Genomic DNA, 18,064 nt, shown 5'->3' on the forward strand with positions numbered 1-18,064 from the left:
CCTTGGGTTTGCAGGTGGCCTCTGGGGAAGCTGCTGAGTGCAGCCTGGAGACTGTGGGCTTTCCTCAGCCCCAGGTTCAGCACCCTCGGGCCCAGGAGCCCAGGCCAGGCCAAGTGCCTCCGTGTGGGTGTTTAGGGACGGCATCACCTCTGTCTTCCCACTGGCTGGGAGCTTGGGCCCCTCGGAGAAGGGCTGGGGACCCATGTGGACCCTGAAACCCACCCCTGGAGGAGGGCTGCAGGGAGGGTCTGGCCAGGCAGGGGAAGTGTGAGGATGCAGAGGCCCTGCCATTTTGGGGTCTGCTGACCTGACCGGGAGCAGCTGGGAGTCTGCCAAATGCGCCACCCAGGTGACGCATGTCCAGGAATTAAAACAAGACTCTCTGGTGCAAAGGGTTCATCGAGCATTTCCAAAGGACAACTGATGCCATAACAGAGCAGCTGAGACTCCAGGACAGTCACCTGGGGTGACCTGGGTGCCCCCGAGTTGCAGCTGGAGGATTAAGGTGGATTTTCTTGGGCACCGTTACGGTGCAGCACAGAAGGGACATTTTGAGTGTTGGTCCAGTGAACGCAGGCCCTAGTTTTTCATGTGGCTGACCCCAGAGAGGAATCGGCCAACCTTCAACTTCAGATCACGCCCATTTGATCTGAATTTTATAAACCTCGCTGCTGGGAACTCCAAAGGCCCCAGAACACTGAGGGGGGGAGCACTGAGCCCCCAAGCTGGCATCCACTTCAGATCATGTCTGTGCTCTTTCCAGCACTTTCCCCACATCGTTTCAGAAAAGCCTTTTCAATGGGGTCAGCAGTGAGCTATGCCAGAGGACCCCTCTCGGCCTTCCCCAGGAACAGGCCTCCTCCATCCGCCCCAGCCTGCCCCCACTCCGCTGCCGGCCACGGGCCTTCCACCCTCATCAGGGCGACGGGCTGTGAAGGAGGCTCTGGGCTGCGGGGATTAGAACGATTACACTGGACGGTGAGATCTCCTTCTACCAGTGACCACCCAGCCTCTGACTGGTCGAAACACAGGACACACTGTCTGGGGCCTCGTTAGAACTGCCGAAGCCATGGCTCTCAGCACTGCTCCTCAAACGCCAAGCTCTTCTCTCTGGTATTATCAGGGTGACACGTAGCCGAGGAAAAGGGGGCGGGTGGGCCCTGGCCCCCACCGGGAGGGCTGAGAGAAGCTGGTGTGTGATCTGAGATGTCAGAGGGACAAGGGGGATCTGACTCCTGCCTGTCAGGGCCTCAGACACCCATCTCGTCACCCAGTGTCTCTCGAGCATGTCCCAGACTGAAGGGTGACTGGAGACCAGGAGGTCTGCAGCCCTGCTCCCCCACCACGGAGGGGCGTCCAGGCCACTCCACCATCCGAGCAGGATTCCAAAGCAGCGTCTCGGCCAAGGCTCTGCGGATCTTCCCGTTGAGTCCGCTGTCTCCCTGGGTCTCAGTCCCACCTCAAGGCTGCTGCAGGGACGCCCCCCCATGAGGATCCTGGGACTGGCACTGAACGAGTCAATTCCTCTAGCTCCGTACTTGCAGCTGAGCTCCCACATAGGTAAAAATCTGTCCTGTAGAGCGGGCAGCCCACTGGGCACCTCCATGGGTATCTGGGTAATGAGAACAGAGCCCGGCCTTCCCATATCCCAAGCTCAGGCATTGCTGCTCCCAGCTCCCACTGGGGGCTCCCCACCACCTGGCCTGCGAGTTTTATGATTCACTCCATGTTCGGGCCAGCGCTCCTGATTCCAGCCTCTTCAACAAACTGCTGGGGCCCCATCCGGGGGCCAGGTGCAGGGCTTGGTGGTGGCTCCCACTAGCTGGGGTCAGTGCCAGCAACTCCAGTGGCCGCAGGAGGTCCTCGGTAATAGCTGATGCCCAAGTTAGAGAGAGAGTATGAGGGACTCAATGATGGGCCCCAAAGACGTCCATCACTGAATTTTTGGGACTTGTAAATGACACTTTATAGGGCAAACAGGATTTTGCAGGTGTGATGAAATGTTGGCTCCTGAGATGGGGGCATTATCCAGGTGGGCCCCAATGTAGCCACAAGAGCCCTCATGAGAGGAAGCCCGAGGGAGAAGGGCACGGAAGAGGGGAAGACGCCAGGCTGAAGCACACCAGAGGCTGTGGTGACACGAGGCGGGGGCCGAGGACTGCGGGTGGCCTCTCCATTTTCCATGGAAAACACAAGGAAACAGATTCACCCCCAGAACCTCTAGAAGGCGCCTGCCTGCCGACACCTTGACTTAGCCCAGCGAGACTGATTTTGGACATCTGGCCTCCAGAATCCACAAGATCTAACAGAGTAAACTTATGTTGCTTGAAGCCATCGGCGTGGTGGCATCTGTCACTGCAGCCATAGGGACGAGCACAGGGGCTTTTGAGCCTTCCAGGCCGTGCTGGGGCTGGGGGAAGGGCAGGTTTTCTCTGGCTGTGTTTGTCACCAGGACCCAGGTGACCTGGGTATGTGCCCTGTGCAGGATCCTCAGCTGCAGTCCGGAGAGGGTGGGGGACTTTGACACAGCTCTTCAGGCTGGCGCCCCTGGAAGACACCGCAGGCCGTGGGGGTGGGAGGCTCCGGGCATGACTGCAGGAGGCCTCTTTCCAATTACATGGCCGTGGGCTCAGATGTGGCTCCCCTCCCTGTCTGCTGGGGAAATGCCTGCTTCGCCTTCTCCTTCTTCTTCCCCTTCCCCTTTTGGGGCTGCAGGAGTGGAGGGGGGTCACCTGGCACAGAGCCCCTGCCCCGTCACCCTTGGACGGGCTGGCCATGGGTGGCCACAGCAGCCTGCTGCTGTGTGAGGCCGGGGCTGCTAGGGTTAGGTCAGCGCCTGCCGTCCCTGAGGACGCCAGTCCCCTCCGGGCTCGACTGCTGTGTTTCATTCACTTCCCACTGCTGACTGGTATCCACCCATAGATTGGTATCTGTCCGCCCCCCCCCACCCCACCACCGACCCCCTCTCCAGCTGCGATCCATCCCCCACACCACAAAGCCCTGGGCGGCTGCAATCTGTCCCCTCGCCGTTCCCCCACCGGCCCCGGCTGTGGTCTGTCCCCCCCGCAGCTGCGAGCCGCACAGCCCCACTTACTCCAACAAATGAGTCAGCTCGGTGGAACCCGGGCCTCAGTGCCAGGGAGCCACGAAGGCGGGGCTGCCTCGTGAAATGCACATTTAGGTGCCCACAAACGAGGACTCGGAGGAGGACTGCCCGACCCAGAATCCAATGAGGCCTGGCACAGGACGGGCTGTGTGTGCCTCTGCAGAGCCGAGACAAAGACGTCGGCAGGGAACGGGGCTGGAACTGCAGGGCTGCTTCTCACGCGGAGGGCCTGGCACAGGCAGAGGGAGCCAGCTGCCGGCCTCCCGGCCCCAGCCCAACCCCAACCCCGGGGAGGTGGGCGCAGCTCTGAGAGCCTGGCCAGCCTGTGTGTGTTCATATGCTGTGTGTGTTTATGTATGGAGACCCCCATGGTTCACGGGAGACGGGAAGCAGCTTACAAAAACACAAAGCAGACTGGAAAAAGAAACAAAAAGCCATCTGACCCAGGGTGAGACACATGAGGAAAGGAGGACGAGGCGGAGCCTCCTCGGGGACTGAGGCTGGGCTGCACTTTCGCTTCCCACTGGCCAAAGCAAAAAGGGAAATGTGGCAAGCTGCAGGAGCCTCAGGCCAGAGGCGGGCAGAAGTGCCCGTGCTTGGCCTGCGGCTGGTGGACAGGCCTCAGGGCCTTCTCTGACTCGGGCGCCTCACCCCCAGGGCCTCATTCCTTCCTCACTATGACAAAGTGGGCTGGGATCTCATTCTACATATGGGACACCTGGAGCCCACCTGGGAGGGGCTGACTTGCCCAGAGCCTTCCGTGGGTGGGCCCTGGAGCTGGGATTTGGATGAGAGTGAGTTGGTAAGCGAGCTGCCTACACACAGACACGTGCTCTCATTCAAAATTGTGCTCCCCGGCCGTCCACTATGCTGCGGGCATTTGCCCGGGCCTTGGGAAACCCAGAACGCCTGTCTCTGCCCCTCGGGATCTGACACTGGATGGACGATGCCCACTTACAGGTGGGTCTGCATCCCCTCCTGAGACCCTACAGCAGGTGGGGGCAGGGCGGTGACCCTGGAGCCCTGAGCCCAGGGACAGCCAGGTTAGCAGGTGACATGGGCGTGATTCTACTGCTAGCCTCAGCGACCTTGGTGGCCAGAGTGGTCACCTGCGTAAGTGCCTGTACTTAGAGGAGTCCCGGAGAGACTGGGACTCACGACTCCTCCTGGGGGACACACGCCAGCAGCACGGTGGCTCCACGCCACTCAGCAACTCCCCTTAGCCGGGGCTTTCTCCACCTGGATTTACCGTCATCTCCACAAAATAACAGGCACGCACCCGCCCCGGGGCTGTTCGGAATGTGCAGGCACACGGGGCCAACACCAGCAGCTTTCTTCCTGTCTCAGAAGGGTTTGGACTTACATGTCTTGTCTCCCGTGGCCAAAGACACTGACTTCCCTCCAAATTCTCTCCTATATCCACTGCCCTCCCCTGAGCCCACCCACACACCCTGCTCAACACCCGCCACCACTCCAGCCCACCCAGGAGCTGGGCTGTGGAGAGACAGGGAGGCAGGGAGGACAAATGGCTTGTCCCCCTTTCACCTGCAGGGCCCTCCCCCCTCCACTGCACACACTGCACAGCTGCTCCAGCTAGGTCCTCATTCAAAGAGCTTCTCTGTGACCGATGCCCTGTGGAGTCCTGGAAAGAGCACCCGGCCTGCTTCCCAGCTCTGTCAGGGCCAGGCTCACCCACAGACCCTCTTATCACCCACATCTGCTGAGCCCCTGGAGAAGGGTCCCACCCTCTTGTCACCTGCATCTGCTGAGCCCCGGGAGAAGGGGTCCCAAGCACCAGTTCCACAAGGACCACACCTCCAGCCAGTATGTTAAAATGAAGTATGTGTTCTTACAATAGCAGGTCACTGGCTGCCAGCCTGGCTAACATGGTGAAACCCCGTCTCTACCAAAAAATACAAAAATTTGCCAGGTGGGGGGCACCTGTAGTCCCAGCTACTTGGGAGGTTAAGGCAGGAGAATCACTTGAAGCTGGGAGGTGGAGGTTGCAGTGAGCTGAGACTGTGCCACTGCACTCCGGCCTGGGTGACAGAGTGAGACTCTGTCTCAAAAAAACAAAAGAAAGATTCTGTGAAGTTTAAGCCCTGCAAAAAGATCAGCGTTTGGATCTCAGTCTCAATCTGTAATGTGGGGAGGGGAAATCTCACCACCAAAAGACCCTGCCCATGAGACCCCAGCCACGAGAGCTGCCGCAGGCTCCACGTGGCCCAGCAGTGGGCAGCGTCGCCCTCAAGTTCACGCACAAGGGCTGTGAGGTCAGCCTCGGAGTTGATGGTCCCCAGGGGACAGAGCAATCAGGCTGTGCAGACAACTGCTCAGCACTCGAGGCAGGCCCTGGACATGCTGTCCTGAGCATCACTGCTGTGGACCGTCACCGGCCACAGCAGCCGGGACTGAGCTTCTTCCAGTGCGTCAGCTCCGAGCCAGACCTCACGGCTGCTCAAGTCAGCTCCAGGGAAAGCAGAAAAACACTCAGGGTTCCGACTGTAAAACCAAGGCTTGGTGTCTAACAGCCTGGGGGGTTTCCAGAGCCCTTTCTTGTCTGTCGTCTATCAGGACTAGGACAATGCATGACAGGTACTCCTGTTCTCGTTTTACAGATGCGGAGGGGCTCAGCCAGGTGGACGGGATCCCAGAGCTGCCCAGCCTTTGGTGGTCTAGGGGAGGGGGGAGTTTGTGTGGCTGCCAACCTGGACACCAGAGGGCTTAGGCCTCCCTCCTGCTGGTGGCTGCAAGAACTTCATGGCCAAGAGTGATTCCTGCTCCCCACACCCCTCGTCACCTGGGGCCCCAGTGTGGCTGGACAAAATGGGTGGGGGGCTTCCATTTATTCTTATTGTTTCACGTCTGGGCCCACCAAAACTCAAAACTGTTCCTGTCCCTTCGTCCAGACAGGCCACCAGGTCTGAAGTGGCCATCCCCTAGCTCCATTTCACAGCTCAGGGGAGAGGGGGTGGTCTTCGGGGAGACCCACATTTCTGGGTCTGTCCGTGGAGAGTGATTCAGGGGCATGAGGCAAGTCTGACCCCTCTCCTGACCCCGGTGCCCTGCACGGGACTGGCCCTTAATAAATGATGAACACAGTCGCTGGCGCGTTAATGTGAGCACCAGGGCGATGGGCAGGGGCAGCTGGGGGTCAGGTGCCGGCCTGTTCTCCTCCTGTCTTCCCTTCCCGGACCCCACCCACTGCCATCACCCCGACAGCCTCCGCCAGCCTGACCCTGCAGACCAGGCCCCACGTGGGCTGAGGAGGGTGAAGGACAGAGCCCTGGTGGTACCGATGCCTCAGGCAAACGTGACATTCCTGGGTTCCAACCTGAGCTGGTAGGGGGAGCCCTGCCCTAACTGGGCACCCCCCACACGTCTCACCAAATGCTGCTGAGCCGTGGGCAGAGACTCACCTCGTACAGCAGACAGCCCAGGGACCAGATGTCGGACTTGAAGTTGTAGCCGTTCTCATGGATCCTCTCCGGTGACATGTAGTAGGGTGTCCCCACTGCAATACAGCAAGGGGGGCTGCTTACACTTCATGTAGGGCAGGGGCAGGGCACAGAGGTGAGGCTAGAGGGAGGGCATGCAGGGGCAGGGGAGAGACTGCACCTTGGTCTCTGAGCAGCCCTCTCCCTCTCTGGGCCTGTGCCTTTCTCTGTCAGATGAGCAGGTGGATCAGATTAGAGGTTCCCATGCTAGCAGGACACTAAACACCTGGGGTGCTGGGGACTTGAAGGAGATTCCCTGGACCCATCGACACCAAGAATCAGGCTGGGAGGCTGGGCGCCTCACGCCTGTAATCCTAGCACTCTGGGAGGCCAAGGTGGGTGGATCACCTGGGGCCAGGAGTTTGAGACCAGCTTGGCCAACATGGTGAAACCCTGTGTCTACTAAAACTGCAAAAATTAGCTGGGTGTGGTGGCGGGCACCTGTAATTCCGGTTACTCGGGAGGCTAAGGCAGGAGAATCACTTGAACCCAGGAGGCAGAGGTTGCAGTGAGCCAAGATCATACCACTGCACTCCAGCCTGGGCAAGAGTGAGATTCGTGTCAAAGAAAAAAAAAAAAAAATCAGGATGGGGCTGGAGAGCTGGGGGCTGGTGTTTCTGCCAGCTGCCCAGGGGAAGGGGATGCCTCGGCCCGGCTGGGGGAAGCAGCTGACTACGTGTCCTTTAAGGGGACTGTCTGAATCCACAAGAGTCAGGATCAGGCTCTGAACAGTGAAAAAACCATCACTGTGGAGGTTAACCAAGATCTTACATGTGTCAGCTCATCCATGTTCCCAACAGTGCTATGAGGCAGCATCTCCATTTTGCAGACGGAGAAACTGAGGCTCAGTTTGCATAAGAGTGGCAGGAATTAGTTCAAACCCAGACCCTCACGCTCCAGAAACCGAGCGCTTAGTCCTGCCTGTGGCCACCACCAGTTAGCCCATCCAGACTCGGGGTTGGCTGAGATCTCTTAAACAGGATGGAAAAGGCACTAACCAAAAACGAAATGTGTGTAAGGCATTAAAACTAGGAACTTCCGTTCATCAAACCATACCATTCAGAGTTAAAAGGCAAGCTACAGACTGGGAGAAAATCATCCCAACACATATACCTGACAATGGACTCTTTACAGAATATATTTCAAAGCTTCTGTAAATCAATATGTAAGAGACAAACTACCCCCTTATTCAAGTGAGCAAAAGCCTTGAACAGGCACTTCACAAAAGAGAATATCCTAGTGGCCAATAAGCACATGAAGCAAGGCTACTTTTCTCATTACTCATCAGGGAATGGCAAATTAAAACACTTATGAGGCCAGGCGCAGTGGCTCATGCCTGTAAACCCATCACTTTGGGGGGCCGAGGTGTGTGAATTACCTGAGGTCAGGAGTTTGAGACCAGCCTGGCTAACATGGTGAAACCCCATCTCTATTAAAAACACAAAAATTAGCCAGGCATGGTGGTGCACGCCTGTCATCCCAGCTACTCAGGAGGCCGAGGCAGAAGAAACCCTTGAACCCAGGAGGTGGAGGCTGCAGTGAGCCAAGATCATGCCACTGCACTCCAGCCTGTGCAACAGAGTGAGTGAGACTCTGTCTCAAAACAAAAAACAAAAACAAAAACAACACAATGAGATACAACTATGTACCCATCTGAATGCTTCAAGACAAAAAAACCAAAGTGAAAGAAAAACAAGGTCGGTGATGTGTGGAGCACCTGGAATGTCCATGCTTTGCTGATGAGAAGGTAAAATGGTACAACTACTTTGGAAGACCATCGGCTGGTTTCTACCATGGCCAAACACTGCCAACACCATAACCCAGCAATTCCGCTCCTAGGTAGATGCCCAAATCAGCGCTTCTGTCCATCAAAAGACACAATCAAGAATGTGCAGAGTGGCTTTGTTTGTAACAGCAAAAACTGGAAACAAATGTTGGATCAATTGATAAACTGCAGTCTGTTCACATAGTGGGATACTATACAGCACTGCAAAATAACAAACCTCAGTTATACACAACAAAATGAATGCAGCTCATAGACATAATGCTGGGTAAAAGAAACCAGGCACAAAAGAGCACATTATTGTATTTCATTTATGTGAAATTCAAGAACAGGAAAACCTACTCTATAGGAGTGGTGACCAGGAGCTTCACTGCATGTATTTTATACCTCAGTCAAAAAGTGAAAGAAGAAAAAGGTTTTATTGGTGAAGATGGGGCTCTGCTGCCAACAGGGAAGCCAAAATGCTTCAGGGCCTGTCCCCAGGGTCCCTCTTCTCCTCGTAGGAAAGGCCAAAGCTGAGGAAATTGTGGAGGGCTGTGCCCTGACCTCCCAGTGCCTGTAGGGCTATCTCTGGGCAGCAGGGCACATGTTGGATGAGCTGAAACTGTGCAAAGACGGGAGGATTTCCTGAGGGAGTGAGCTCTCCATCACCAGAGGCATGAAAACCTCAGCAGAGGGGCTGATTTAGCAGGTCTGGGGTGGAGCCCAGGAATCTGGTCCTGTAACCTGACATTCTCCTATCAGCCCATTGAGTAGATGGCTATTCTGGAGGCACAGGCCTGGATTTTTTTTCTTTTTTCTTTTTTTAGATAGTCTCACTCTGTCACCCAGGCTGGAGTGCAGTGTGAGTGTTATCTCAGGTCACGGCAACCTCCGCTTTCCGGGCTGAAGTGAATCTCATGCCTCAGCCTCCTGAGTAGCTGGGATTACAGGCACATGCCACCATGCCCAGCTAATTTTTATATTTTTAGTAGAGACGGAGTTCCACTATGTTGGCCAGGTTGGTCTCGAACTCCTGACCTCAGGTGATCCATGTGCCTCGGCCTCCCAAAGTGCTGGGATTACAGGTGTGAGCCACTGCGCCTGGCCTGGCCTGGATTTTTAAGGTTGCTAAACTGAGAACATTTTCACTGGCCTAGAGACATCATGCCGTGTGACAGAGGCTACTGCTGTCCTAACCAGAGTCTCTGTGGGGAGCTGGAGTCCCAACGTGGCAAAGGCTCGCTGAGATGTAGCCTGTGACACAAGGAGAGGACTCAGGACCCTGGCAGGAGAATGGACCACTCAGGGGCTGGACTCAGAAGGCGCCGGGTCCAGGCCTCAGGGTTTCACAGTCAGGAGATTTCAGGAAAAACACAGGTAACTTTTAATTTCATGAAAGAAGCATTTAAAAACACAAAGCTCCCAACTACCATTTAGTGTCATACTATGATTTTTAAAAGAAAAGACAGCTTGGCACGATTTAGAAAACCCATTTCTTAGTGGCCGGGCACGGTGGCTCATGCCTGTAATCCCAGCATTTTGGGAGGCCGAGGTGGGTGGATCACCCAAGGTCAGGAGTTCAAGACTAGCCTGGCCAACATGGCGAGACTGTGTCTCTACTAAAAATACAAAAATTAGCTGGGCATGGTGGCAGGCACCTGTAATCCCAGCTACTCGGGAGGCTAAGGCAGGAGAATCACTTGAACCCGGGAGGCGGAGGTTGCAGTGAGCCGAGATCATGCCATTGCACTCCAGCCTGGGCGACAAGAGCAAAACTCCATCTCCAAAAAAAAAAAAAAAAAAAAAACGAAAACCCATTTCTCAAAACTGAGGACAGTTCTTTACAAAACAACATTTTGAACTTTATTATATTCTTGTTTTTTCTTTCTTTCTTCTTTTTTAATTTTTTTTAAGACGGGGTCTCGCTCTGTCACCCAGGCTGAAGTGCGGTGGCGCAATCTTGGCTCACTGCAACCTCAGCCTCCCGGGTTCAAGTGATTCTCCTCCCTCAGCCTCTCTAGTAGCTGGGACCACTGGCACACCCTACCACGCCTGGCTAATTTTTGTATTTTTAGTAAATATGAGTTTCATCATGTTGGCCAGGCTAATCTCGAACTCTTGACCTTGGGTATCTGCCTGCTTCAGCCTCCCAAAGTGCTGGAACTACAGGCATGAGCCACCAAGCCCCACCTAAAATTCTTTGTAGAGAGAGGGTCTCACTATGTTGCCCAGGCTGGTCTCAAACTCCTGGCCTCAAGCAATCTTCCCACTTTGGTCTCCTAAAGTGTTAGGATGATAGGCCTGAGCCACTGCATCCGGCCTTGTTTTCCTTATCTTAATGGAGATGGATGAAGAACTACCTTGCAGTTTTGGAGAGGCTATGAATGGTGCTGGAAGTCTCTGCTCTGGGCTTTGAAAACCCCCAGGGGCAGGACCTTGTTTGTTGCTGCATCCCAGTACCCTGCGCAGGATGGCTCAGAGTGGGTGCCTTGTGGGCGTCCGCTCACTGCATGAATGACTCTGCCTGCTTGTGAGCTATGTGGCGGCGTGTGCCACTGACCACGGTTCTTCCTTGCAGCTGAACACAGTGCTTATTTAACTGATGGCTGCCCGGAGCTCAAGTGTCTGAAATGTGATTATTGCTTCATCAGGACACCAAGTTCCTTTTCATGGCAATAATCCCCAAGCACAGCAGCCCTCACTTAAAGCCCTGTGTGTGAGAAAGGTGTCATCCTCTATGCATACTTGATGAGCGAAACCAGGGGCTAAGCGCTACTCAGCAAAAAGGGCTGTCAGTCAACATATGAATCCGTGTGGAGTTCTGCTGGGAAAGCAAATCGTGACTTCCAGTCGCAACACCTTGTATATTTTGGTCATGAGGGAGCAAAAGTAAAGGAACAGGCCAGTGTGAAATGGATGGCTTGTTGTAGCCAGTCAGGGGATGAAACACACAGTTCTCGGTGAACAGTGGGAACCTCAGGACAAATGTAAGTGGATTCCAGCACCCAGGTGCTATGGATGGAGGTGCCTACAGGTTGGACAATGATGTAGGGCTGATGGGGTGCACACAGAGATGACAGGGGACAGATGGAGGCAGGGAGTCCTGTCCCCAGCAAGAGACAACACTGTTCACTCTCTGGCTGACACTGCACTCGTTAGACCCCTGGCCAAGTCCCTTCTGTCTGACTGCACAGGCTCTTCCCACCCCCAGTCTCCTCTGCTCACTGTGGATCTGCCTGGGCCTCCACAGGAGGGCGCTGTAGGGAGAGGTCACCTACACTGGGGCCAGGCCGTGGCCTGGCGCTGCGTTGGCCAGGTCCATCAGAAAGCAAGGGCTTGGAGTGCCTGGCCCTCAGCCCGGGTCCTCCCACAGTGGCCACTCCAGCCCCTGCCCCAGCCCCAGTCCCAGCCCGCTTTTCCACTTGCCTCTGTGCCTTTGCATGTGCTGTTCCCTTTGCCACCTTGTGGGCTCCTTTAAGGTCCCCTCCCCTGGCCAGGGAGAGCCAGCTGCTCAGCAGGACCCAAACGTTGTTTGTCCCTTTGTTCCCTCACCACTTCCTCCCTCCGCTGGGTCTCCAAGGCAGGCTGACAGATCCCTGTCTCAGCCTGGCTTTGTATTGAAAGCCTGGGCACATGGGCAGAGAGAGGTTTGGGGCACCAGCCCTCCGTCCCCTCCTCTGTTCACCTCACTCCTCTGCCACCTCACTGCTTTTCCTGCTTACCCCATTTCCACTGGTGTAAGGAGAAAAGACAAACACCCAAATGCAATTTGGAGCTTTCTTCTAAGATACTAGTGTTGCAAACTGCCATCCATTCATCATCCACCCAACTGTCCAACCATCCAGAATTGTCTATTGTCCGTCCGTCCATCCCTCCATCCATTCATCCATGCATCCATCCATCCATCTCTCCATCCCCCATTCATTCACCCATCAGTCTGTCCATCATCCATCCAGCCAGCCAGTCACCTGCTCACCTCTATCTAAGATTAACTGAGCCTTGACCCTGCGGGGACCTTGCAGGAGTAGGCCCATCAGGAGGCAGGGAGTTAGCTGTCTGTCCTAGCAAGTATCCAGAAAGAGCCAGTTGACCGCGTCTATCAAGGAAGGAGCAAACTGATCTGCGCTGCAGCTGAATTGCCTGGAAAGGCTGGTTAAAAATCTGGATCCCCAGTCCAACTCCAGACCTGGGGGCCAGAATCTCCAGGGGTGGAACTTGGACACCTGCATCTCTTACAAGAGATGTTACTGGTAGTTTCTGTCTAAAAGGAGCTGCCAAAAGGCCTCACTCACCCACCCCACCCTTTCAGATGCTCGGTGAGCATCTGTGCAACAGAAAGGTAAAGAAAGTGAAGGAACTGTGAAGCCTTAACTGAGAGAGGCTTGGCCCATCCTGAGCTGGGCAGCACAGGGTCCTCAGGTCTCTGCCTCCTGGCAGGTTCCCCAACCCCCTGACCCTGGGGAAGGGCTGTTCCCCAACCCCCTGACCCAGGGGAGGGGCTGCTCCCTCTTCCATCTTAAAGTCAGGGTGCTGTGTCTCACTGGGGGCAGGGTATCCTGGACTGGAGCTAGGGCTGTGTGAAGCTACAGGAGCAGATACAGCACCTCTTCCTGTGATGCCAACTTGTCTGGGAATAAGTCACGTAAAGCCTGGTGTCTATGCTGACAACAGCCACTCAGACATTACGGAACACAATGCCCAACTCGCATGAGTTTTGAAGATAAAACAAGAGATTTCAAAGAAACCCCCAGCCTGCAGCGGGCCACTGGAGGACGCATCCCCAGACGCCAGGGGAGCTGGGATTCTGAGGAAGTCGGGGAAGCTGGCAGGAGGGGCCTCCACGGACAGGGGCCCTGCCCAGGACGACCTCCTTATCCCGGCCCATCTCCCGGCGATACTGAGACACAGAGGCAGAGCCCTGTGCAGGCTGTTTCAATGCCCCTCGCAGCGACTCCCACCGCCCCCTCCTCTCGGTGGGGGACAGAGCTGTGTGTATGAAAGAAGAGCCTGACAAACCCTGACCTTCCCGGAATCTTTACCTAGAACTCCCCGATTTCAAACCCAGCAGGTATCAGAGGAGAATGCGGGATCTGAAAGAGGGAGGTTGATTAAAGGGGTCCCGCTTCTCCAAGATGCACCGCTCCTGTCAAAACAAACTTTGCCATGTTTTGAAATGCTCTCGGTGTTTGAAACACGTTCATTAGCTATGAAAAAGGCAGATTTCACAGGAAGGGGCGGCTGGTGTCTGCAAGCTGCCCCTCTTCCCCAGATGGCGGATTGGAAAGCAGCTGGAGAAATGTGGTCTCCTTGCCGACATCCGTCCAGCCGGCGGGACATCGGGCTGGGTGGCTGTGCCTTGGCACCGAATCCTCCACGGGACAGGCAGGGGCAGATGGGGACAGCAGTGATGTGGAGCTGGAGCTGGCTGGGCTGGACCTGCTTCCTCCACTCCCCGGCTGAGAACAGAAACTCTCTCAGTCTTGGTCTTCCCATCAAGAAAACAGAGGGTCCCCCCCCAACCTCTGCAGACTTGGTTTCCCTCTCTGGAAAATGAGAAGCGATTGTTGGAGGAGTGTTTGGTTCATGGTGAAGACTAAACGGATTCTCCTACCAGGCTGTATCTTCCACAAAGGCGGGGGCCAAGCCAGCCTTCCCAGGGAACGGCCCGGGCCCAGCACAGATCCTCATCAAATGGATGAATGAATGAATGAATGAACCAAAGAGCTGGAGTTTACATCCCTTGCTGGCCCCTTAAGGCCCTTCCCTCTCTTGCCCTCCCCTCTCAGCATCAGCTCATCTCTTCCTAACAGTTTGTGCCCCTGAAAATGCCAGGAATGTGGCAGACCTGTGACTGCCACCCAGGGGTTAGTGCTCAGAACCTTGGCTGAAACTCAGGCCTGAAGTCCATCTGCTGAGGCAGGGATTCTGGGCCCGAGGGACTGACAGATCATTCCCAGGTGTCCTGCACTGTTGGGATGGGACACAGGGTGGGGCTGGGCAGGAGGTGGCCTGGGATGCATCTGCATGGCCCTCCGTGCCTGCACTGTCGGGTGTCCCCAGGGATGCCTGGCCATGAAGGTCGTCTGTCCACTCAACAAAGGTTCCACAGGGGTCCCCGTGCCAGGCCTGGGCGCAGACACATCACAGCATGGTGTGATCCCCTGCAAGGCAGTGCTGACACACACCATGAGAGGAGGCTCTGTCCTTCCCTGTGGGGCCCAGGCTGAGCTCCAGGTCCCCCACCAACACCCGCTGTTGGCGAGGTCAAGTGGGCTTTTCCTCGAGGAAGAAGTGCTCAGAGCTCTAGGTGTGCCTCGCACCCGAGGTCTCGCTGGGGATTCTCTCTCGACCCCTTCCCTGGTCACCCACAACCCAAACCCTCCCTGGGCCAAGCTGCAGGCTGATGCCTGGAGAAGGGCTCTTTGCTTGAGCTGATTTCCCGTGGGGCTCTGGTACCTGGCTGCTGGGTGACCAGAGGGATGTGGTCTCTCTTACTTCCCTGAGCCTCAGTTTCATCATCTGTAAAATGGGATAATAAGCCTTGTGATGATTTACAAAAAAGCAAAATGTGTGTTGTGTTTTTTTTTTTTTTTTTTTGAGACGGAGTCACTCGCCCAGGCAGGAGTGCAGTGGCGCCATCTCGGTTCACTGCAAACTCTCCCTCTTGGGTTCAAGCGATTCTCCTGCCTTAGCCTCCCGAGTAGCTGGGATGACAGGCGTGCACCACCACGCCCGACTAATTTTTTCGCTATATTTAGTAGAGATGAGGGTTCACCATATTGGCCAGGCTGGTCTCAAACTCTGGACCTCAAGTGATCTGCCTGCCTCAGCCTCCCAAAGTGCTAGGATCACAGGCGAGAGGCACCATGTCCGGCCAACGAAAAAGCAAAATGTTTTTTGAACTCTTTTTCTTCGTCGTTAACTCATCTTTCAGTGAGTTCAGTGGCTACAGAGAAACGAAGTGAGGGTGGCTCTGTCTAGAATCACAGAGCCCCACACCTGCCCTGCCTACCCACAGTGGGCCCCAAGAGGCAGTCCCACCTGTCCCCTCAACATGCCACCCGGCACAGACTGTGTCTGTCCCCTTGAAAACTGCATAATTGCATATCCCCAGCACACAGCCCAGGGCCAGGCAGTAGGCTCAAGGAAGGAGAAGGAAGGGGTTTGTGCTTCAGGGCCAGGCTAAGCCCCGGGAGACCCAGCGGGGCCCTGACCTCGAGTGCCTGATGGGGTCATCCCCAACCAGACCTGCTCCCCCAGACCCCCAAGAGGCAGCACAGGCCCTGCCTGGGCCTGGGTGTGACCAGCAGCCCTTCCCGCCCTGTCACCCGTGGCTGTCACTGAGACTGCCCTGTCACTACAGCCGAGCAGCCAGGCCTGCCCGCCCGCTCTCCCAGCCCCGTGATTTGTCTTGCAGCTGCTGCCTTGCTCGGAGCGAGACACTTGCTTGCAGCTTGTGAGCTGTGTATAGGCAAATCTTTCATTTTTCCTGCATTACGCCGGCGTGTACTGTCACTTAATTTTTATGTATGCAATCCTTCCTGACAAATATGATCTGCTGCCTGGTAATTCGTCTGACGCTCATTCTGTTCTGCGCTCTAATTACGGCTCCTATTTCTGACACCGAGGCAGCCGCTCTGCCACCGCTGGGTACCGCACCTGTCAGCCCGACCATGGCACTGACTAATGCCCTTTCATGCCAGCCTCGTGTTAGCAAATACAGAGGCGGGGGGAGGCCCGGGAGGGGGAAGTGGGAGGAGACAGATTTGCATAAGCCCAGCTCTTGGGTCAGCAGCCTTAGGGGACGAGGTGGTTGCCGGGGCAACGTGGCTGCCAGCACAGCATTCCCACGTAGTAGGTGCACATGAGGTGCGGCAGATGCATAATTCATCCCCATGCACAGGGCGTGCAGTGTCCCTGGCCCCTGTGCCCCTCCTGAGTCATGATGCAATGGTAATTAGTTCAATCTCTTGCCCAACCAAATGTGTATGCAAGACTCAGTCAGCAGTCTGCAGAACCTCTTGGTGGAAGGGGCTTTGGCTCGGCACTTTCACCATTATGGAAGCTGGTGGGTGCAGGCCCTTGGTTCTGGGAGCTCGTCCTGCTGAGGGACCTGCTCAGCTCTGTGCAGGCCTCAGCTCATTGGGCATCTCCCTGGGTGCTGGGCACACAGCCCAGAGCGGGGACAGGCCCCAGGAGGGCTCCTTCCACCCATCATGTGGCCTGGTCGGCGCTCGGAGGGCTCGGGAAGAGCCTGGCTTATGAGGGCGGCCTTCTCCCAAGTTCCAATTCCTTCTCATTAATATAATAAGTGCACCAGTCCAAGTCAATAAAATCATACTGTCGGATGAGACGCATCTCTGCCCATTCCTAATGATGCGATCCTAACCGGCTCTGACGGAGCGCCGCAGTCTTTTTTCTGCAGTGGGACAGAGAAAGGCTCGGTGCTGACTGACAGGGGACAGGAGGCAGCGGTTTTACCTCTTCTCTTTGACAGCTTCCCTTATTTCCTGGTCTTTTCGAAGCCCTTCAACCACATAGGTAAAGAGTCCCAAAGTGACCGAAACACTTGGTTTTTCACAAGGGAAGTCAATGTTTGAGGGAACAGGAAAAGACAAGGCTTCCTTCCAGCAACAGAGAGTCGGTGGCCTGGGTCCCCAAAGGGGGGCTCCGACAGTATCCACCGAGGCCCCGGCCCTCGTTTCCTGGAAGCGGCGTGGGTTCTGGAAGGAGAGGCCTGCTGCCATGTGACCTCGGGAAAATCTCTCGAGCACCTGGATTTCAGATTCTTCTTCTGCCAAAGGGAAGAATCGCTGGATGCTTGGGGCTGTCAGGGGCATGAGTGGAGTGTCCCAGACTCCTCAGGGGGTGGGTGCTGACACATCTTCCCTTTGGAGCTAAAGGAAGAGCTCCTGAGGCCTGGCCAGGTGGGGACGAGAGTTTCAAAACAATCCCCTCCCCGCCAACCCCGCTGGCTCCAGCAGCTGCTGGGAGCCGCTAGTCTCTAGGCTCGTACATTTCTCCTAATTGTGTGCAACACGCTGAGAGTCTCACTGGAATCTGTGTGAACAGTGACACTTTCCACAGGACCCTGTGACTTCCAGAAAGTGCCTCCGCTCAGATAATGCTGCTCTCTCTCACACCCCACTTGCTGCAGGCACTCGGGGGTCTGGGGATGGGAGACGTCCTGCCTTGAGCCATGGAGAGGGGTGGAAATGAGCTGGAATGGGGCGGTGTTCGAGGCGGCGGCGGGTGGCTCCTGGGGCCCAGCTTCCTCCTGGGGAAGCGGATGCTGGTGGGCGCAGCACACTGTGGGTGGGCCTGGGGGCATCTTCCTCTGCGAATGCACCTCAAAGAGCCAGGAACTAGCCCCGAGAAAGCAGGGGCCCTCGCCCACTCCATGGGCCTCTGGGAAATGTCCCCACAGATGGGCATGGTGAGACCCAGACAGCCTTGTAGTAATGTACCGGAGACCCTGCTGCTGTGTTCCACTGCGGGGGAATGGGGGGCTTTCTTGGTTCCTGTGTTCTCACTAAATGAAAAATCCTCCATCGTCCAGCATTCCAGGTTTCACATTTGGTTACATACCCAGTGTGTGGATTCTGAAGCTTGCCATTGCTTCACGTGTCCCCAAAACGCACATCTGGCCAAGTCTCTTCCCGAGTTCAGCCCTTCAGAAACCCCCGCCCCCTAGGG

General features: G+C 55.9%; 1 protein-coding gene across 5 annotated transcripts in view; it reads right to left on the reverse strand.

The window, feature by feature from the left end:
- The window catches only part of NEK6 (NIMA-related kinase 6), a 97,166-nt gene that overhangs the window by 6,143 nt on the left and 72,959 nt on the right, over positions 1-18,064 (reverse strand). For all 5 annotated transcript variants that reach the window (XM_011931400.1, XM_011931399.1, XM_011931398.1 and 2 more), the window contains one exon: positions 6,526-6,620. In XM_011931400.1, coding sequence (XP_011786790.1) covers positions 6,526-6,620 — 95 coding nt within the window. The remainder of the gene's footprint in view (positions 1-6,525; positions 6,621-18,064) is intronic.

This window comes from Colobus angolensis, unplaced genomic scaffold (genome assembly GCF_000951035.1).
Source record: "Colobus angolensis palliatus isolate OR3802 unplaced genomic scaffold, Cang.pa_1.0 Scaffold9, whole genome shotgun sequence".
In the NCBI taxonomy this organism is placed as follows: domain Eukaryota; kingdom Metazoa; phylum Chordata; class Mammalia; order Primates; family Cercopithecidae; genus Colobus; species Colobus angolensis.